At 38.6% G+C, this 23,768-nt stretch overlaps 1 protein-coding gene across 6 annotated transcripts in view; it reads left to right on the forward strand.

Moving 5' to 3' along the window:
• Window positions 1–23,768, forward strand: part of hhat (hedgehog acyltransferase) — a 214,154-nt gene that overhangs the window by 16,093 nt on the left and 174,293 nt on the right. For all 6 annotated transcript variants that reach the window (XR_010003322.1, XR_010003320.1, XR_010003319.1 and 3 more), the window contains exons 3-6: window positions 4,988–5,055; window positions 7,868–7,981; window positions 13,078–13,272; window positions 18,005–18,217. Coding sequence is in view for 3 of the 6 variants with exons in the window: in XM_062971727.1 (XP_062827797.1) it covers window positions 4,988–5,055; window positions 7,868–7,981; window positions 13,078–13,272; window positions 18,005–18,217 (590 nt within the window). In the remaining 3 variants the exon portion in view is untranslated. The remainder of the gene's footprint in view (window positions 1–4,987; window positions 5,056–7,867; window positions 7,982–13,077; window positions 13,273–18,004; window positions 18,218–23,768) is intronic.

A 23,768-nucleotide genomic window follows, 5' to 3' on the forward strand; every position in this document is an offset into this window, starting at 1 on the left:
GGTCAGTTAGGTCTTGCTGGCTTCTGATATGGCGGGCGTCTTTTCGGTCGCCAACTCCTCTGAGGGGGCCTTCTTCCGTTAGTATAATCCTCCCGTGGTTATATTCTGCAGTATCAATTTAAGAGCCTTGTTTAAATTACAACACTCCCCAGTGCTCTCTGACTCTTTTTGCCAGTTTCCTATCAAGAAGGCTGTACCAAAGGTGCTGTTTCCCTTCCCCCTTTGTTTTTAAAGATATGCAAAGTAATGCCTTTCTTTTCTCTTTCTCTTTCTTTGTTACTCGTTAAATAAGCTTTCGCCCACCACAAGTGGTTTCTTAGATTGCTCTATTATACTCTTAACTCTTATTATCTCTTCTGTTTTCTAACGTATAACGATCTGGCTCTGTGAGGGTTACGTGATCCCCCCTTTATAATTCTTTCTTCCCTTTGCCCATTGTTAGAAGAAGAAGATCCAATTCTCTCATTTGGGAACTTAAGTTCCTGTATCCGGAGCCCCCCGTTCCCCGGAGTCTCTTTTTTCTCTCACTTACTTTTGCTCTTCATTGAGATGAGCGTGGCGCCCGGCTTGTGCAGAAGCCCTCTTCTGCTTCACGGGTTGCTCCCTGCTTCGTCAGACTCCCGGACCCTCTCGATCATCCGCCCTTGAGGGACGGACGATTTTTGGGGTCGTCGGGACGCTAACTGACTTGGCAACCTCGCCCGCTTCGATCCGCGAGGCGAGGGGCAGCCTAAGGCTCGCTCTGGATGCAACCTCGGGCGCTTCTCCCAGAGCCCTGGGGAAGCATGTCCGTCGCCATGAACGCTCACCGGAAGTCTCCCTATTCAAGAAGAGTTCTAATGATATCTACAGGAAAAGTGTTCTGGATAGTTGATCTGATAATATGTATATTGCAGTTTTCTCAAAAACAGTGTTGAATAGACAAAGTACAAATACTAAAAATAAAGAAACAGACACATTTAAGCCTGGATCTACACTGCCATATACAATCTAGATTTATCTATTTTGAACTGGATTGTATGGCAGTGTAGACTCATAATCCAGTTCAAAGCAAATAATGTGGATTATCTGCTTTGATAATCTGGACTATATGACAGTGTAGACCCAGCCTTAGTCAGGGGGCACAGTGACTGTATAACTGTTTCTTAAGAGATCTGGCATCATGTTTGTGTACATTGACAACAACTTCTTTTTTAAATTGAAAATGTGCCATGGATGGGCAGTTAATGGTTTGTGGACCATCCTTTATTCCAGGACCACTATTTTAATGGATAATATTCAGAAACCTTTCCAGCAAGCCAGGAGGTGTAACAATCCATAGCATGAAGAATGCAGGCTCTAATCAGACATTTGTAGGGTAATCTGTCCAAAAGATGAAACAAGACAGAAATAGAGACCCAAAGACTTGAAAAAAGGGACGCTTGAGGGAGAAATTGAAAAAAGGATCCACCCTCTCTCCTGTCTCCCAGGCTTTCACAACCCTAGAAGAACAAGAAATAATAGCTATCACTTTCAACCTAAATGGTGCAGAGAGAAGACTGGTTAATTATCTTGATATATCACAATTTTATTTTCATGCTAATTGGTAGTGTAGGGTTGAAGCTGTGAAACCCTTTTGATTAGCAGGAAATATGGCTGTTCCCTTCTTCCCTTTGAATTTAACTGCAATCCCCATGGCTGAGGGAGTGGAAATTCACTTTCCCAGCAAAAAGACACCGAGTACATTTTGAGATGGCTTGGTTTTGAGTTGGAAAATCCCATTAACTTTATAGGGCACCTGCTCTGAGTTTGGATGGGAATGACTAGGAATTTATTTAATTCCGATATTAGTGTATAGTTGCTATAGAAACAGTTCTATCAATTATGTGCCTAATTTGCTACCATATCCTGTTTGTGTATCTGCCTGTTGACTAATAGGAGACCCCATGCATTTTATATAGATTTCTCAGGCAAAGAATGATCAGAGGTGGTTTTGCCAGTTCCTTCCTCTGTAATATAGCCTACAGTACCTGGTATTCATTGGTGATCTTCTATGGAAGTAATAAGTAAGGCTGACTCTGTTTAGCTTGCAAGATCAGACAGGATCTAGTGCCTTTAGGGTATTTAGTGTAGAACTAATGCAAGGGAAATTCATGAGTCGCGAATAACCTCAGCGTGAGACTGGTTTCTGATATTTATGCCTACAGCTAGCTGGCTGTATACGTACTGTGTCCTCATAACTTTCTATCTTGCCCCCACCTTTTTCAAGATGACTTCGAATTTATGTTTGGTAGAACATATCCACAGTGTCCATTCAATCTGTGTGGAGAGGTATAGCTTTAAAATATAATACAGAACAAGATTGATGGAGTCGGTCACAGACTCCATCAATACTACCTTACGATGCACAAATCATCTGCATTTCCATTGTGTTAACCCACAGAATGCAGTAGTTGCTGATTCTGGATTTGCCTATTCACCAGGTTAAAAACAAAAAGGGGGAATTTTGAGAGATGGCGACATTTCCTGAGATTCATCTTGGATGTCACAAAGGAAAAACTAATTCTGTTGAGAGATGAATTTCTTCAGGTAGATATTAAGAATCTGTTCAGAAAGGCAAAGGTGATAAATCAAGAGTTTAGCCCCTTCACTCCAATATCACCCTCCTCCTTCAGCTAAGCACAGTTAGCTGCTTGCAGCATGACCCTGAAATGGGTTTTGACAGTCTTTTGTTAGGCATAGATTGTTGGCAAGAGTGTATGTGATATCCACTGGGTTATGCATGTAAGGCATTGGCCAAGGATGTACTTTATCACTTCCTATGACTGCTCTTATTGGCATTTAGTGGTGGCGGTGGAAATGTACATATTATTATTTATCAAGGTTCTGGACTAATTAAGTAACTGCTATTTAATGTTCTCAACCTGATGAGTGAAACATTTCATTACATTTATATAATTCTCAATTGAGAAATTTAAGTCAGTGTGAAAATGTATGATGGAAAGGATAAGAGTGTATTCTTTCAAAAACACATTGTCTTTATTCTTCCAAAAATATATTATGTTGTTTTATATAATATTGCTTCCAAAATACCATGTCATTAATTCAGAGAATTCTTTAAACTGATCTTTAGGACTTTTACAAGTGAGAATTATCACATTGTGGCAGGTGCTCCAGTAACACGAAAAGTTGAGTTTGCCAAAATATCTCCATCTATGCAGTTTTGAAGAGTGTGCATTACTGTTGTTGTTAGAAAAGGTTTGATAGGATCATGGAGTTGAAATAAAGTTGCTTTAGTGACCTATCTTAGTAGTTGGTCATCTCTGAAATGTAACTGTGTTCTGGAGTAAATCCTTTTCGAATGAAAACCACACCATGACTGCAACATAGTTTCCATGTCTCTGTAGCTACATGTTTCCACCCACAAAGCAGCACCCTGCAACAAAGCAATTTCCTGATTGTCAGAGTGAGGGGATGAGTGGTGACACATCCAAGTATTTTCCATTAGCTGGACATGTTGGAACGAACACTAGTAAGGACCTCCAGGGAACCCTAGGAGGTCCTTGCAAATAATGTTCTTCGAGGACACCCAGATAAATAAAAATAGCTGGATTGCTGATTCTCTTACTCTCCAATAATGTAGAAGTGACAGTGTGTATATGTTTGTGTGTGCCTGGCATACAATAATTATTTTGGAGAGATTTTTGGGTGTTGTGTGTTTAGAACAGAATTCCAACATACATAGTGCCCAAAATGTGTGTTACAATGTGTTCTATGGGTTTACCCTTTTTTTTTTTTTTTGAAGAGAAGGTTTTGGGTGCTTGTGTTTAGAACAGAATCCAATATACACAACAGAATAAAAAGTATTTGTAATGCATTCAATGGGTTTATCTTAATATAACCTATCAATACTATAATATGCCTGTAATGAATACTATAATAATGGAAATGTATGTGTACTTGTGTCAGTTTCTGCACAGCTTCAAGACTATATCCTATTTATTTGAATTTAATACTCAACTTTCTTTTTTTGCTAAATCACCTTGCCAAAATTAGGTTGCACATTAGATTTGCATCATCCAGTCATCTTAGGTCTGATCATAAGCAAAAGGGGAAGCTGCTTCAGGAGAACCTGGAGTTGATATTTGAGGGATGTCATCTCTAATACAATGGCCATGGCTAAATGCTATGCAATCCTGGGATTTGTAGTTTGGTGAGGCATCAGCATTCTTTGGCAGAGAAGGCTCAAGACCTTGTAAAACTACACCCCCATGATTCAATATAATTGATCCAGGGCAGTTAAAGTGGATTCATTCTACAGCAGAGATGTACCACAAGGTTTTCTTTTCCATTGCTGGAAGCTTTGATGCCCTAACACTTTTTGTTTTTAAAATAAGGAATTCTAAGCAGGCAGAACTGTAATGTGTATCTTTTTTGGTCAAATTACAAGGAGTGCACTTTTTGTTGCTATGCATCACATTTAGCAACAAATACTTTTTTTGGTTTATGGTTTTGAAAATTGAGGTGCACGTGAGATTCAAGTAAATATGGGTAATATCTATACATCTAAAGTTAGAATCAATACTAAAGGGATCCTATGGGCATGAACCTTGGTTTTTTAAATTATATTTTTAAATGCATTGTTTCTTTTTAGTTCGTTCATTTCTATATATAATCTTTAGTATTATCTTCATGCTATCAGTGAGAAGAGTTCTCCGTCTTCCCTAAGCATGTATTTTTCCAGGTCCTTTGCACAATCGATGCACTATTTCCCTTTGTCCTTAAACCCTTCAAGCAAACCATAGAGGGATTTAAAAAACTTAGCACTAGAGTACCTGGACAGAGGGAAAGAATAACTAGTGAGAAAGACTAGAAATGGAGGCCAGAAAAAACAAGAAAAAGAAACAAGACCAGAGTCAACGGACGCAAGCACTGGGAGGAGAGGGCCTAAGGGAAATTCTTCCAAAGATTAGACTTCCACTGGTTAGTTATTATATATTTCTTGCAGAACATGAAGAGGAACTTCATCAAGAATTTGAACTGGAAACTGATTCACTGTTTGAGGGACTTAAGAAGGTAAGAGCAATGTGTACTACTGCCATATTATGTCTAATTTGAATACGCGTGGGAATTCAATTTGAATTGTCATTTAGTGGACAATAATTGGGTATGATAAGTAGTGTATTAAATTAATTTCTGGATAAAGACAGAACATTTTGGCATAAATTGTGATCAGTCATCAGTCTGCTCTTTGCCAAATGGCTCATCATCTTGGCATTAGTTGGCTTGCCAATAAACATAGCTTGTGGATCTTGGAGGAGAAATGTATCTATCGCTGTGTTAAATTCTACAAATCTGATCTTCATGGCTGTATGGAGAGAGCAGGTTTTTTTCCTGCAAAACCCATATTTCAGAATTGCTTTTTATGACCACTCGCTACTGCCAATTTAATACGGTGATCAAAAAAATTACTAATTTTTTCCCAAGATTTTCTTTCGTTTGTAGATTTTGTTGCTACAAATGCTGAAGGCCCAGTAGTTTAAAAATAGAATCTTCATATTAACATTTTTTCACAACATGCCACCCAGTATCTGAGTAGATGCAATTGGTAGTCCCAACTATTGTAGTTTGGTTGAACCTGTTTGACCTCTATAAGTGTGAGTGTACTCCTCAGCAACTGATTCACTGGACAATAATTGCGACTACCCATTTAATATAGTTCTTTATGTTGACTTGTTGCTATTTATTCCTACAAACAATAGTTTACGTTGTACTATAGGAGAAATGTTCTTTATTACCAATTAGTACATTTAATATACTCCCATAATTACTTGATTATTGTAGAGACTTTTTATTAAAGCACTTTAGGCAATGACAGAGAATGAATGACTGTTCAGCATATAGTCCTGATTACTAGCCTTCCCACTGACAGGTAGAATAATTGATCCCTACTAGAGACCTCTTCATGACTACTATCAAAATCTTTTAGAATCTGTGTGCCTGTGGCAGCCTGTTGTTTTTTTATGCCAGTGTGATGATGAATCCATTCTGGGTTTTAGTACAGACTTTAAAAGTTTTTCTAATGTGTTGAAGTTATGTTGACACAGCACCTTGGATAAATCTTTTTAAAAATTAGACTAAATTCCAGAGGGGATTCACTGTTCTACTGACATGGAAATTGCTAGCAACCACTACTGTGTTTGTTCATGTCTGTGTGTTTGTAGCCTTGCAGGTTCACAATCTTGCATCTTGAGATACAGCTTGGATCCATACTTGGAAAAATGTGGCAAAAGCCACTATGGAGGAGGCTATGGTTTTGTTGGCTCCATAGTCAGAAGCCAGGATGTTTTGTGTGTGGGAAAGGGCACTCGAATACAGCACATAAGGGGAAGGGTTGCAGGATATTTTAATTAATGCAGATATTGAACTGAGTAGATCAACAGCCTTGTTTTAGGCCGGGCTGTGGCGCAGGCTGGAAAGCAAGCCAGCTGCAACAAAGCACTCTGACCAAGAGGTCATGAGTTTGAGGCCAGCCCGTGCCTGCGTCTTGTCTCTGTCTCTGTTCTATGTTATGGCATTGAATGTTTGCCTTTATGTGTGCAATGTGATCCGCCCTGAGTCCCCTTCGGGGTGAGAAGGGCGGAATATAAATGCTGTAAATAAAATAAATAATAATAAATTGTTTTCTATGTTTCTGTTTAATATTAATTAAAGGGCCATTAGAAGTTGTGTATTTCTTCTTCAAGTTTTGAAAAAGTTGGTCCATTGCATTGATGGCTTAGTTTTCAATTTGATTTGTTAGGCAAAGGGAATGAATTCTTTTGACACATTTTTGAAATCTGTGCTACCCTTCTTCACAGTATGAATGCCTTCACAAAGGGACAGTGAAGTCTGTCTCTTTTCTGTTCTAATTGGGAAATTCCCTTTTGATCACCAGCATTGTGCAAAGGATCAGTTTTTCTTGGCAGCCTTCCTGGGAATGTCTTCTGAAATGCCGACATGCAGACTGTGATGAAAGCATTCTTAAGTGAAAGAAAAAAAGCAGTAACTTACTTAACTACATTTATCTCCAGTCTTTCTGCCTGTACAGTCAAATGTGGTTTACAATTTTAAAAAACAATAATTTATATACAAACAGTCAATAATACAATTTTTTTTACAGTATCCAATGATGGTGTTCCCAACTGAACCAGTTTGCTATCTCTCCTATCCTCTCTTGGGATTATTGATAGCAGTGTAATCACTACTGCTATGGGATCATTGCACACAAAAACAGACATATCAATTTGAAGTCTCAGAGGAGCCCACCTGAAAACTAAAAGGAGGTCTATAGGAGATCTATATTTAGGATACTTGCCAGAGATATTTTCTGAGCTACGCAAGGATGCATTGGTTGATAAAGAAATAAACAGGCTACACGTAGATGGAGTTATTTCAAACTTTCACACTGATATTAGATGAATATTTAATTTTTTTAAAATCACAGAAGAACATGGGATGAAATGAATGAAAAAAAATTGATTGCCATGTTTTGTTCTCAGAAGGCATCCTTTCTGAAAATTGTATAGTGTTTAAACAATGGGTACAATTCTTTCTTGTTTTGTGCAACTGGCTTAATTGAGTGTACTCACAAACCTAGCATGCCTCTAGCCAAAACAAATTGGAGTTAAGGGTTAGATCAGTTGCTAGAAATTAAGATCACTTGTTGACAGACTGGTTGACCCTACTCTTCTGAGTGTTGTGCTTCAAATTGTAAACACATTTGTGTTACACTCCTGCTTTTTTCCTTCTTAGTTTGTAACTTAAAAGGAAGTGTTATGCTAATAGAATATTTCCACTTTTCTGTAAATGTCAAACCAGTTTTATGGTTGATTTAATGTATGTATAGGATCCAGTGGACTTTGAATGGAGTTTCTGGTTGGAATGGGGCAAAGGATATATACTATGGCTTCTCCTTGGTCACATGGTGGTATCACAAGTGTCGAGCCTTTACATGGAAAAGGTAAGCAATTTTAAGCTCATTTGTTTCCCTCCATAAATATGTATCCCTGTAAAAGCTGAGAAAGATCTTGCAAAGTATTTAAATATATAGTGCGTATCTGTTATGTTTGTATCTTCCTGTCCCTCAAGTAATTCAGACTGATCTTCAAGCCTAGTATATGGTGAGGCACAATGAAAAGATATGCCTCTTTCTCATGTTATTCATGAGAAGGGAGTTTCTTTCATTAAAGGGTAGTAGAGATATGATATCATGGTGTCGTGGTTTGTTGATTGGTCTGGCCCATATGACCTTGGGCATATCACACTCGCCTGAGGAAGGCAAGGGCAAACCTCTTCTGAATAAATCTTGCCAAGAAAACTATATGATAGGATCACCATAAGTTGGAGTCACCCTAAGGCACATGACAACAACAGAGCTTTGTTACTGGCTGTAATCCATGATCTCCCTGACCACCTGTCTTTACCACTTTCTGTCCATGGATGTGGATGATGATCCCCTGCCACTGGGCAGTGAATTTAATCCAGGTTTTGGATATCTTTAGAAGAGCTTGAAAAATGCCAAATTTATTTTGAAGATAGGATCCAGAACTTTTGAGGGCTCCTTTAAAGCTTGGATTGGATTCCCCACCAATGTGGGAGCCATTAGCCTTCACTGTTCTGCTCAGCCTGCGTGCATTGAGTCAATGTCCAAAGGGTAGGCGACCAGTACTTGTGGAGTACTTGTGATTGGAAGCCCTGGTAGGGGCACTCATTTTAATCAAAACCAAGGTTGGATGCAGGGTATAACTTAATTTATCTGAGTAGTGTACAAAAGCAGAATGAGTTTCTTTGAAAGGCAAGACAATATGGAGAAAACGAACCTGCCATCAAAAGCAGCAACCTTTTCCCTCACTTTTCTCCACTAGTAGTACAATGAAACAGGAGATGGCAGAATTTGCATGCAGAATTTCCCTGTAGCTGCAAGAAGCAGACAAAGTCAAGGACAGATGGGCAAACATGGCAGTGAGGTCAAATCACATACCATTATTCATAAGTTATTACAAGAGGAAAAAAACCAATGAGGTGTTGAACTATTTCTTATATATGCAGATAGATCTGCCCTGAGCTCTGAGTGCCTCCCAGGTAAGTCTAACAGCATGTCCACTGGACTGTAATGGTACCTAAGAGAGATATGGGAGTTCTTTATTACTCAGGAAGGATGAAAAGAAAGGCTGTGAGCAATTCGTGATTCTTTCACTTAAGCATTTGTCAAGAAAATATTATATTTGTAAGGAATTTTTTCTTGTGTAGTGGCTATGTTGCGTCTATTTTTTTTGGCAGAGGCAGTTTAGCGATATAACTGAATTCCATTCTATTTCCATATTCTTGGCTCTGTGAGTTTTATGCTTAATGCCACAATCCTATACTATTCCTACTCAGATATAGGCTTTTAATGGCTGCTGCCCCAGATAAAGGGTAAAGGTAAAGGTTTCCCTTGATGTTAAGTCCAGTCGTGTCTGACTCTGGAGGTTGGTGCTCATCTCCATTTCTAAGCCGAGGAGTCAGTGTTGTCAGTAGATACCTCCAAGGTCATGGAGCAGCGTTACCTTTCCGCTGGAGCAGTACCTATTGATCTACTCACATTTGCATGTTTTCGAACTGCTAGGTTGGCAGAAGCTGGGGCTAACAGCAGGTGCTCACTCTGCTCCCCGGATTCGAACCTGCGACCTTTTGGTCTGCAAGTTCAGCAGCTCAGTGCTTTAACACGCTGTGCCACCATGGTTTCCTATGTCCCAGATAGGTACGTGTAAAATTGCCATCCTAGTAGATCAATCTAGGCCAGGTAGCATACTTTTATATAGTTAGTTGACAGTTTTCAAGTTAACTATATAACTGTATTTTCTCAAATAAGTGCTTTGGGGGAGAAAGGAGCTAGGGTTTTTGAAAGGAGTAATTTTAATTGGGCAGTTAAGTTACTTTGATTGTTGACTCTGAAGGTGATATTGGTGAACTGACTGATTATAAAAGAGGAGCAATTTTAATCAACTATACATAATGGTTCCCATAGAACTGCTTAATTAAGCAACCCGTGCAGCCTGCATGGAAGAGTTCTGAAAATATTTCTTCTTCTGTGTCTAAAACAAAACAAAACAAAAACATTTATAATCCAGTGTTTTCCTCATGGCAGTGTAAAAGGCACAGTCACTGATATTTCTGCAGTTTCAGATGAGAGGTTTTATAAAGTTATCCAGATGAATGATCTCAGTTGGAATGGAGAAATGGCTGCCAGCAGTTATGGTTCATAGGATCTGTATTGGGAGTACAGGGGAAAACAAGGCAGCCCCTGCCTGCAGTATTCTTGTCTGTCCACAGCATCACATCACATTTTTATGATGACCTTTGATGTGACACACTATCTGGAAGATATTCTGGGCATTGCTGTTGGGGCTTGTTGTGGTGTATGAATTGAGTGCTGGATGTGGACCCAGATGGACCTTAAATTCCAAGTGATTTCAGCCTAAAATGGGATCAACTTGAGTGGAATGCTAATTTCATAGATGGGTTAATGTGATCCATGATCCATGAATGTGTTACTAAATTTCTCTGACCATTTCACTCACCCTACTAAAACTTGTTTGTGACTGGGTAGCAAGATGGTTGGAACGGCTACACATGAAGACTTCTCCAGGATAAGATCAGACATGTTTTTAGTTCAGCATCTTGTACTAAAACAACTTGGAATAAAATATCTGTCATAAAAAATCTGTATACTTGGAATAAATAGCTTCCTGCTTGTCACATTTTAGCATACTTCATGTGCAAAATCTGAAATTCATCCTCCCCCCCCCCCCAACTATACCAAGAGTAAGTTGAAAAGCTATCTCGCTTTATGCCTTTTAGTTCTACCTTCTTGGATTTTTTGAAAAATGCCAGTGATGAATTTATCCATATTGTCCTTTCTTGTGTGATTGATGTGTCATCATCCAAAGGTTCTGCCCCACAAGTGTCCATTTATGTGCCATTTATGCTATTTCTGTGGTGGTCACTACTTTTTAGATTCATGGTGGTAAATGAAGCTATATTGAGAGCAAATTTGATTTTACTTTGACCCATCCCCACATGGCTTACTTCTAATTAATTCCTTCCTGGCCTGTGTTGTGGACTTGTATGTTATACAGTAATTAAAATAAGAAAGACAGAGCTTTGAGAAGTTACTTTGTTGCACTACAGCTCAACAAATTTGAGGTATTCTGGAAATTGTGCAAAAAACGCAACAGCCCCTACTATGTAAATTAACTTGTACTGTGACATCGCCTCACCTGAAGATGAACACAATACACCAGAAACAGGTGGGGTATAATAAACCAAGGCAACATAAAATAGTAAAAGAAATCTGTGCTTTATTACATGGACTGAAGACTTAGGAGCTATGACTTTATAAACTCCAGAGGGGAACTAATTTTGACATTTTGATAAATTAAGACCCCCGCCCCAAATTTTGTCACTAGAAGTGTAATTTTTGGTGGAAGTTAAATTTCAAATATGCTTTGATAATGGTATCTTTATCCACATTGTTTGCTTATGCTTTTAAAGAACCACTGGCAAATGATACTTTTTCACAGTTTGATTCACTTCAGTGGTTATCTCTTTAGTTTTAACAAAAGAATGACAGAACCCCGGATCAGCCCATTTGTTGAGATTTAAAGAGAACTGATGTACACTCAGTCATTTCTTACATAATAAGCATCTGATCATGTCCCTTGGTTGCATGGAACAGCACAGGAACATTTGTGGAGCTCTTTACTATGAGTATTTTGTTTTGTTTTTAAAAAATACAGTTGTCTACCTGTAGCCATGGTTCTGCATCCACGGATCCAAACTACAGCTCAAAAATATTAGAGGGAAACTCTTTCCAGCACTCATTTGAGTTGTTCACTATTTCTTATGAGGAATGTCACTTTTTTACACCATTGTATATAATGGGACTTGGGCATTTTGATATTCACCGGGAGTCCTGGGGAAAAAACCCAGCTGCTACTGGGGCCCCACTGTATCCAACTCTCAAACAATTACAGTGTTAGCAGCAGGGAAGTATAAGTCCAGCCACTTATTCTACTATCATACAGTGGGTCCCTACCTGCCAGCTCCAGAGAGTCTTCTACCTGTTATGTAACTGAGCAGCTTTTTCATTTGTTGTTGCTGTGTGCTTTCAAGTCATTATTGACTTGTGAGGATCCAAAGTCAAACCCATTACATTTCTTGGTATGATTTATACAGAAGGGTTCACTTTTGCCTTTCGCTGAGGCTGAAAGTGTGGGACTTGCACAAGGTCACCTAGTGTGTTTCCATGGCTAAATGGGAATTTCAACCTTGGTCTAACACTCAGACCACTGCACCATTTGAGATACTAATTTTTCAGATCAGGGTGTTAACAGATTTTGTAGAACAGGATCAACTGTAGCAGTGAGATGTTCAGATATAACTTTACGACAGTGGTAGTGCCACTTAGAGTAGTCTTCAGAAATGGGCCTTATAGGTGAGATGCCCCTAGTGACTGTCTTTGCTTTGTGTGAGTGTATTGGTTCTATTTTTGTATATGAAAAATGGAAATGCTTATGTTTACTTAAATGCTCAATTTCTTGAGCCTTTGATGAATTGGCTATAATTTGAGTTTTTTCTCACTTCCTCAAAGAACCTGCTCTGTTAACCTGTTTGCTAATTTGAGACAGTTATCTTTGGGTTCATGTGTTAATCTGTGATGTTCCGATACCAAGGTAAATGAGTGTTACAGTATCTAATGTAAAACCCCTATTGAATAAGAGTATGCACTGAAGTGGCTATGGATTGGGAGAAATGGGTTTACGTCACTGCTATCTTGAAGCTTACCAGGTGATCAGCTGCCCTTCCTTCCAGCTTAATCTACTTCTCATAGTAAATTATCTCCTGAAAAGTGTACTTTAAACCAATGTTGGATGAACATCTTCCAAAACTACTTTAATTGTGTATTCCTGCAAGTTCTTCAGAACAGTCCCCTGTGGCCCCTTTTGTTCTATGCTACATGTTTGGACTGAATGGAGAATTGTAAAATGTTTGATGTTGTTTCTTCTCTTGTTTCAGTACAAACCTTGGGTTCTGATGGCATATGGCGTTGCAGCTAGTTGGTTTCTGCTGGGCACCAATGGTTTATTGGTGATTTTCCTACATGTCGCTGTCTCATATTTAGTTGCGCAGTTTAAGAATTCACTCCTGACATGGATGAGCTCATTGCTTCTTTTGTCAACTTTGCACTTCCCTGCTCTGGAAGAAATAAAGGTAATAGGTTTTGTCATTGGTATTTTTATTTGGTTAAATACATTATTTTTCTGAAAGGTTTTTGTTAATGAAATACTTTTTTCCATTTCAGTTGATATGCAATTTTGAGGGATGATTTTTGCCCTACTTGCCCCCCCCAGTCCTAAATATAAAGACACAGCACTTCCTGGTGTATTACCATTTATTACTTTCATAAGCAGCTTGATTATGTACATGTGTGGACATACACCTAGACAGGAATATCCAAAACTGTTTAATGAAACAGGCTGCAAAGTACAAATGCATGGACTCTGTGCGATGTATTATTCAGGCTTTGTGTTTTTCTAATCAGTTTAAAATTGAACAAATCATCAGCCCATGAAGCAGCAGCCAACAAAACAGAGGAGTTAGTCAAAATAATCCAATCTGATATTAAATTGGCATGTAATGTGTAGGAGGAACAAGTGTCAAGTCCAGGAAAAACGTTCTCTGCTGACTTCTAAAATACCATGGATGAATCCCTTGATGCTGACCTTTTCAAATGAGAAAGGGGAAACAACTCTAAGCCAGAGAGTAGAGAAAGTATAATACTCAACATGGTAGGTTTAACACATCAATTTAAGGAACCACAACTACAAATTATTTGCTATGTATTTTTATAAATGAAAAACAGTACTTGAATTGTACACTTAGTCACACTCTGAGGCAGCATATTCCACTGTCAAATAGCTCTTACTATGCAGAAGTTCTTCTTAGCATTCAGATGTAATATCTGTTTCTGCAGTTTGAATTCAGTGCTCTATTCCATTCTAGTCTTGATCCCAAGTGGGATCGTTTTAGTTTAATACTGGGGTCTCAATTTTTTTTGGCTACAATAAAAGGTTTCTGAATTTCACTGTCACCTAGTGGCAGTTTTAGACATTTACATGAATCTGTTGTAAAGTGTTTACAGTGGACTCTGCAGAAGATGCTTCAGGTATACTTCATAAAAAGGAAAATCACCCTATTTAGCAAGGCTTGCAAATGTTGATTTGTTATCAGCGAATGTTTGAGTTTTATACCTACATCCCTGGGGTCACATAAACATTTCTCGGGCCAAAAAGGGTCCCAAGTGGAAAGGTTTAAGAAGCCCTGCTCTATTCTATATCCTAGTCACTGGAGCATCAGATTAAGCCGCTACAACATTCCTTTAAATCAGTGGTTGTCAACCTGGGGTCTTCAGATGTTTTTGGCCTTCAACTCCCAAAAATCCTAACAGCTGGCAAATGGGCTGGGATTTCTGGGAGTTGTAGGCCAAAAACATTTGGGAACTCAGGTTGAGAACCACTGCTTTAAATAGTGAAACATGGCTATCATGCCCCCTCTTAATCCTAATCTCATAATCTTCTCTTCTCCAGACTAAATTTACCCAGCTCCCTAAGCCACTCCACATAGGTTTCCGGATCCTTTACGTACCATTTTGGCCACTCTCATCTAGACACATTCTAACTTGTTAATAACCTTCTTGAATTGTAGTGCCCAGAATTAAACGTCATTCCAAAGCAAAATAAGGTGGTACTACTATGTCCCTTGATCTAGGTGTTACACTCTTGTTGATGCAGCCAAGAATTGCATTGGCTTTTTTAGCTGCCCCATCACACTGTGACTTGTGGTCAGCTTGTGATCTACTAAAATGCCGTAAATCCCTTTCATGAGTCAAGCCAGGTGTCACTCATATACCTGTGCATTTCATTTCTTTGCCTTGAGGACAATACTTAACATTTCTTCTTGCTGAAATTAATTTTGTTAATTTTGGCCCAGCTATCCAATCTGTTAAGGATATTTTTTAATATCTGTGGTATTAGCTGCCCCTCCTTATTTGGTGTCATTTGCAATTTGATGAACATGTCCTATATTCCAAGTCATTTATAAAAATGTTGTATTGGGCCTAGGACTGAAAAAACATGTGCAGTTATAATTGGAAATATGTAAAACGTACAGTACTTATAAATATATGATGCTCATAAATATATATAGAATCAACAAACAAATTAATCTGAATAAATCTACTACGCTATTCAGACTGCAGATTGTTCAAGAAACATCTCAATTTTCAGACCAACTGCAAGGCTGATTAGTTTCACAAAAATTACAATTCATGCTCAAAAGGACCCTTAATATATTGTACTTCCAAAGCCATAACATCGTTACACTGTCTTTACACAGATTCACATTAATTAGGAATTCCTTCAACATGGCCATGGAATATAGATGTATTGCTAATGGATCTGCTGTATATTTCTGCAACTTGTCACTGTACTCCACAAATTGTGAGTTATACAAAAAAGTGTCAACTTGACCAGATCTTGACACAGAAAAATCCAACTTGACATAGTAGGCAATGAACAGGGGTCTTTAAAAAGATACCTGTCAAAAGGAATGAATGTCAAAAGGAACGGAAGGAGCAAGGGTGAGCCAGAGTGGTAAAGAGGTTAGAATTTAAGTCACAAATTGCAATAATATGCTTTTGTTGGGATGATTATTCCAACAGTATACATGAAGGGAGTTGCAACAGCAAGAAGAAAAAGAAAATAGCCATTGGAGAAGGAGAGCCAGCATGGTCTCATGGTTTGAGTGTTGGACCACAACTCTAGAGAGCAGGGTTTGAATAGCCTTTTGGTCACAGAAACCTACTGGAGGACCTTGGACAAGTCACACTCATTCAGCCTCAGAGAAAGGCAATTTCCTTCTGAACCCTTGTCAAGAAAACCCAGTGATAGGTCCACCTTAACTTCACCAAAAGTTTAAATGAACTTGAAGGCACACAACAACAATATAGAACAGTGGTTCTCAACCTGGGTTCCCCAGATGTTTTTGGCCCACAACTCCCAGAAATCCCACCCAATTTACCAGCTGTTCAGATTTCTGGGTGTTGAAGGCCAAAAACATCTAGGGACCCCAGGTTGAGAACCACTGATATAGAAGAAGGTTGCCAGCTCTGAGCCACATTCTCAAATAGATTCTTCCAGGGTGGAGTTTAGGTATGGAGTGATTCAATCTAGGTGGGAGTGTCTTGGACATTCACCTCTCCTTTATTTTTAATGTTTCTCCTGAAAGACCCCTTGCTTTTGTCTTCAAGTGATTTTTGATGCCATGATTTATCAAGCTCAATAGAATTCATATTTTAAAGCTTTGGATAGCATAGAGAAGGATCAACACCCCTGTAATGTTAATTTTGCTGTCTGTGCACCGTTTCAGAAGATTTCACCTCACTTCCTGTCTTTGTTATAATTGGATTTTGAATATTTTGGCTTGTTGTAGAAACAAGGATTGGTATTACAGCTTCAGTGGAGATACCTTTTCCCCATGATATTTTTTTCAGAAGTGAATTTCCCTTCCTAGGGGAAACTTTCTCCCACTTCCTGTTGTTTCACTCCCGTTCTTAACTATGAGTCATTTGCAGTCAGATGTTTGTAAATCAGATACTGCCTGTAATAATATCTGAGGGCCACATATTTTCCATTATGCCAGGTTACTCTTGCATGCCTGTCTATATTCTGTTGTTATTATTTCAAGCCACACAGATGTTAGTTTGACTGTATCTTTGTGTGTTTTAAATTTGATATTACTTTTTAAAAGTAACATCAAAGTTACTTTAAAAAGGTAAGCAGCAACTCACAATGTCATTACTTCCATCCTATTCAAAAGGTCCCCTTAAACTTCTACATAACATTTTCAGGTGGGTGGGCAGACTCCTGCAGGAAGGACAGGGTTAGAAAAACAGCTTCTTCCAGATTCTCTCTGTCATCAGGCAAGGTTAAAACTTTCTCCAAGTCTCTTTGACTCTGTAAATCATGTCCATGAAATTACAAGTACTCTGGAGGTATTTATGTGATTTCCTAGTGCATTAGTGTTGTTTCATTGGCATTCTCCCTTCTATATTTAAAACTCTTAAAATGGAGGAAGGTCTCAGGTCTTGCATTTTCAAATAATTGTCCTAAATGCTGAGAAGGAGGAGGTTTTGGCCAAAATGACATACAGAAATTATAATTCTAAGATTATTGTCCCTTGCTGGATATTTTCCCAGCAAACATAGAAAATCCACAGCCATACATAGGGCAAAATGTCAGAATAATGCTATACTGTAGCAGGGTGCTTTTAACCCAAGGCTGTAGATGAGCTTTGTTCTTCAAGGTTTAAAATAGATCCTCCTGCCTTTGGAGCTGATTTTGATATTGAGTCCTCTCTTCACCATACACTTGTTTTCAGTGCTGTTTTGGAATATATATGTTGGTTTCAGTAAAATTCCGAACATATAATATCTGAATAGATAAATTCTCAATAGTTGATTCAGCATACAGTTTTTACATTTTTTTTAATCAGGTGAGGAAAAAAACAACATTGTGGGAACTGTATATCTCTTATGGATCATTCAAAAGAGATTTTTTTGGTGGGTGGGGTCTGACATAGCACTCTTTCCCTTACAATAAAATATTTTAAGTAACTGTTATCTGTTGACATACAAGATTGGATATTTGAGATTGTTTCTCACATTATTACATGATAAAACAAACCCAGGCTGATGTGGTTTTTTTGTGTGTGTGCAGGCGAATGACACATTGTGTTGTGCTTAGTATTTTGTGTCCCTTAGCAAACATTTTATAAACAGCTTTCTTATTAGATTGTGTGCTGTGGCATTAAACTCTTGTGCTCTCTCTATATATATCCATGCACGAGATAACCACAATATTTGCAATATGGCTTTATTTTGCAGAGAAACTGGTATGCCAGTGAAAATGAGTACTTCTTGCTTCTGTTCGCTCTGACTGTCCGCTGCCTCTATTATACAAGCTTCAGCCTTGAGTACTGCTGGAGCAGGTCTACCAAGATGACTGAGCCTTCGTTCCTTTGGATGTTGGCATACGTGTTCTATTATCCTGTGTTTCACAATGGGCCCATCATCACTTTCGATGAATTTTATAAACAGGTGACTATGCTACTTGAATGTTGTTTTCAGGCTAGTTCCTTAAGCGTTTCTGTATGGCTTATGGTACTGTATTGCTCATGATCATCTTGGATCCTATTCCAGGATAAAGCCTGGGTATAAATTCAGCCAATCAATCATTTGATCAATGTTGGTTCTGAATCCCTTCTTTCAAAAAATTACCAATGTCAAGTTTTTACCATATCAATATGACGCCATGTAAATATTTTTAACCGCATTGTTCCTAAATTTGAAACCCTGGGTAGCATATTTTTCATGCTCCATACCTGCTCATACGTTTCACAGAAATTGGTTTTATGGCATTCTTGTTATGCTGTCAGTGGAATAATGAAATATCAGAGATAGACAGGTTCTTCTGTGGTCTTATGGACTCTGAATATTGTTTTTGTGATTCTTGACCCGTCCAAATGCACAAGACCATCCTTTCCCTATCTATGGAGTTACAGTTCACCTTTAAAACAGCGCTTAGGCCATGGGCCTCTCTGCCATAGGAGACTAGACTGGCCTCCTCCCTGCTCTCCCTTCTATTTAAACAATCATTTGGTGACTAAGTAGCTATATAGAAAGGTCTTTAATACCGTAGTGTGTGCGCACAGCAATTTTTACTGTTTTTATTATGATTTTATTTATTATTTATTATTTGAAGTATTAACATTTTAATATGGTAGCTTGTTTAATTGCTACTTTTTAACTATTACTTTTTAAATTCTACTTGGGAAAGAATTGGGATTAATTATTTAGTGAATAGCAAATAAATACGTTGGCTGCCCAACCCGCACTGTCTGGATTACTGTAATGTGTATTGTAAAGATGCCCAGTGGTGCAGCAGGTTAAACCGCTGAGCTGCTGAACTTGATGACTGAAAGGTCGGCGGTTCAAATCCAGGGAGCGGGTTGTGCTCCCACTGTTAGCCCCAGCTTCTGCCAACCCAGCAGTTCAAAAACATGCAAATGTGAGTAGCTCAATAGGTACCGCTCTGGCTAGAAGGTATTGGAGCTTCATGTAGTCATGCCACATGACTTTGGAGGTGTCTACGGACAACGCCGGCTCTTCGGCTTAGAAATTGAGATGAGCACCAACCTCCAGAGTCAGATACAACTAGGCTTAATGTCAGGGGAAATCCTTTACCTTAATGTGTTCTATTTCGGGCTATCTTTGAAGATTGTTTGGAAACTCCAACTGGTCCAAAAAACTGCAACCAGATTGTTAACTGGGATTGGCTGTAAGTGTCATACAAATCTGTTGTTGCAGCAGTTCCACTGGCTGCTAGATTATTTCTAGGCACAATTCAAAGTACTGGTTTGGACTTATAAAATCCTGTATGGCTCAGGTCCAGGCTATTTGTTAGATCATATCTTCCTCTATGATGCAGCCTGAGCTCAGAGTCCATCAGGAAAGCCTTTGTCTTTTTCCCACCGTAATATCACAAACACAGTTGGTGGGGACAGTAAATACTATACAGTAAAACAGTAAAACAGTTACATTAAGTTAAGTTTGTCTTTATTTTGCTGTAATTTACTTTTAATAATGGTATTTCAATATTAACATCAAGTTAGTACAGAGTTTATATGAGTGTATGAGATATAAAATTAGTTTGGCATATTTTTCATAATAACCCAAACAACCAGAAACTACATTAATCCAACATTTGTCAATCTGCATGGGTGCCGGTTAACTGAGAATCTACTGTAATGCAGTGTTTCCTGTTCATTGCCTTGTGGTTGAGCACCTAACAGTATTCTGCATACATTAAAAACAAAACAAAACAGCATTGTTTTATTTAATGCGAGGCCTTAGAAGTTTGTTGTTTACTGCTCAGAGATTAACTTTCTAAGAGGATTTTCTTGGCTGTAGGCTTTAACACTTGTTCAAATCCGTTTTAAGAAAGCTGATCCCACTGATCCAAAATCATGTAACAGTTTCTCAATGAGATTTAAAAACTACATTTGTACTCAGAAGATTTATTTGTGCACTTTTCTGAGAACAGTATAGTGTATTTTGATGCAGTATACTCAGAAAAGTGCAGAGACAATCTTCTGAGGTTTGAGATGTTCATGATCAGAAATGACCGAATTACTAGTCCTGGTTGGATGTTTACTGACAAATCAAACTAACAAATCAGTAATAGGTAGGCAGGCTTAATTCAGATTAAGTGGACTTCCATTGCTGCAATAATATTCCTTCTCTGTACAAACACAATCGTAAATAATTCCCAACAATTAATTATTTTCTTTGTGTGTTACCCTTAAATTATTTAAAAAATCACTACTTCTTCAACAATTCACTGGATACATTTAACAATAATCTATGTGTTGACATAAACATAAAAATGTGACGTATACGGTAGATCCTTAAGACGAATCTACACATAGTGAACTAAACATCTTTACTCTCTATATTTATTATTTTTTAACCATATATTATTATACAATTGTGTAGACAATGATTTTTCCATATATAAGATATATCACTGTATACACAAATTAAAACCAGATTCCCCACTCTCTCCACTAAAAATAATCCAAATGATGCAATTCAAAAGTTAAAATGGACTCCCCCCCGAAAGACAAACAATGGAAATATTATTGCAAATCCATTATTATATTATCTTAAGATACGATAAATTAACATATTTGGAATATTAATTAATTTTGTTATCATCCCAAAATCACTGTCTTTACATAGATATGTCATTTACCCATGTCTCTTAAAAAGAGATCAGCTGTATTCTCTGTGAGTAGCAGCCCTTAAATCCCTGGAGTGAAACCCTCTGAAGGGAAAAAAGTCTCATGTGCATCCATACATATGAGTGAATTGTATTTATTTACAATGTTAAATAACTTTGTTGTCCTCCTCGTAATCAGTGTCCTCACATAATGATATTATTTACATATACCTGTGATATCTTTAAAAAGATTAGCTCTCTTCTTGCATATTGTTTGAATTGCTGAATTAACCTACTGTGGTGTCTAGGGTTTTACACATGTATGTTAGAAGAGGCTTAGAATAGGTATATTAAAATATTGGACTAAGGATGATGTTACATATGGTTAAAAAAACCCCTGAAAATGAAAACAGCATTCCCAGAAATTCTTATATATGGCCAGCAGCTTTTCCAAGCAGGGTTGTGCTCATCATAAATCAGTGTTTAAAAAGAGACATAATGACATTTAGAATAATAGTCCAAACCTCTCTTTCAGTTCTCCAGCAGATACTTTAAGGCACTTAACTATAATCATTTTCTAGTGGAAGCAACATTTCCTGAACCCCAATTTATCTTTTTCCCAATCAACAGGAGCCAATGTACTTGTGTGATGCCCACCCACATACACAGCTTGAACTTGTGATAGATATATCCACCCTCACATTCCAGGAAAGATTTGGGACCACCATCTGCTCCCATGAGTCCTTGTAATCAAGCAATCTGAACCTTCTGGATCAAAAACTGTCATTTTTATCAGCAGAATATATATTTCAGATTTGCCACCAGAATCAGTAGTCTTATCACAGACACTCTGCTTCATGATAAAAATAAAGAAGTTCAAGGGGGGAAAAAATCCCATCTTTTCCTTCCCTTCCTTAGGGTCACTGGCATCCAAAAAATGTCTGCAGTCGGTTGAAAGGTCCTCAAAAATGCATTGGCAGAGAGGAGGCAACTTTTGGGCAAAATATTCCTTTAGATTACACAGATCTTTGATCTGTTTGGGACAGTTCCCAGCATTTTTTCATGCATTGACTTAGATTTTTTAAAGGAGGAGTCTATTAGGACCTCCTGATAGCCTTTTTAAGGCTAAACAGTGTTAGCCCTGGTTAGTACTTCAGTGGGAGACTTAAGTGAATGCTAGGTGCTGTAGTCTATATTTCAGAGGAAGGAATTGGGAAAACCATCTTTGAATATTTGGCATCTATGGCGAAGTGTGTTAAAGCACTGAGCTGCTGAACTTGCAGACCAAAAGGTCGCAGGTTCAAATCCCGGGAGCGGAGTGAGTGCCCGCTGTTAGCTCCAGCTTCTGCCAACCTAGTACTGTAGTTCGAAAACATGCCAATGTGAGTAGATCAATAGGTACCGCTCCGGTGGGAAGGTAATGGCGCTCCATGCAGTCATGCCGGCCACGTGACCTTGGAGGTGTCTACGGACAACGCCGGCTCTTTGTCTTAGAAATGGAGATGAGCACCAACCCCCAGAGTCAGACATGACTGGACTCAACGTCAGGGGAAACCTTTACCTTTACCTATGGAAACGCTATGAAATTCATGGTGTCACTATAACTCAACAGACAACTTGAAGGCTCTCTCATACACAGTTGTTCAAAGGGATAGTACCCTGCTGTGGTATCTTAGGACAAGGCCTATGTTAGCCAGTCGAGTAGTTTGGAAAATGGAAATATAGCCTCTTAACTTCTATGATTTAGACGTTACAACCATTGTGCTCTACAACAGTAGAAGCCTATAATCTAGTCCTAATCTCCCCGACTCTGTGGCTTGGGTGATATTCATGGATATGGGCACACCTTAGATGTCATAGAAATGGTGCTGCCTTCTGAGGTCACAGGTCTTTTTGGTTGCAGTGTTGGCTTGGATTTTCAACCAGTACTTCAGACGGGGATCTGGTTTTGCTCTTTTCCTCATGTGGAGGAAAGTGACAAGAGAGCAGTCATATATAGATCCATGTGCTGTCTGCAGGAACACTTCTGCTGCTTATGTTTAGCTCTTGGAAGTTTTACCTGCCTTATGTCTTCTTATCTTGCAAAGAAGGCAAGGCAGGTGAAGCACTTCACTGTCATCTATAATCTAAGACAGAAAAAGACAGGATTGTACTGTAGGCTGCTGAGCTTCTCAGTTGAGAGCTCAAGCAACATCAGGGGTGGGAGGAAGAACCCCGCTGTTATGTTGTCCTTCTAACTTGGTGGTTCTCAACCTGGGGTCCCCAGATGTTTTTGGCCTTCAACTCCCAGAAATCCTAACCGCTGGTAAACTGGCTGGGATTTCTGGGAGTTGTAGGCCAGAAACATCTGGGGACCCCAGGTTGAGAATCATTGTTCTGACAACAACAAGGGAATTTGTCCCTCCCTGTTTTTGTTCCTGGGTGAGATAGAGAGAGAAATGGGGGGAGTCCTCAGAAAGTAGGACTTTGGGGAGAAAGAGTAGCTGGACCGCTTGGAGGCCAAGTTGGCATTATGTGTTGGTCTACTCTTGCTCTACAATTTCTATTTTAAGCACCGTGTATCGTAATAGATTTGTGCTATTTCATTCTCCCTGAAGCAGAAACAATCAATACCGGTCCCAGCCATTGTGGTGACTTCTGCTACACTGATTCATTTATGTCCAGCCAACTACTCTTTGGCTCAGATACTTTAAAAAATGCCAACTGGACTGGCTATTGAAACCTTACGGAATTATTATACTTCTGAATTTCATGGGTGAAAGGAAATTATTTTGATTTAACCCCATCACTGCCCTGAAATGAGTTCTGTCTAGCTATTCACCTCGTTCTAATTTCCCTGGAAGATATTTTAATTTGACTAAAGAGGAA

This window comes from Anolis carolinensis, chromosome 1 (genome assembly GCF_035594765.1).
Source record: "Anolis carolinensis isolate JA03-04 chromosome 1, rAnoCar3.1.pri, whole genome shotgun sequence".
NCBI lineage: Eukaryota > Metazoa > Chordata > Lepidosauria > Squamata > Dactyloidae > Anolis > Anolis carolinensis.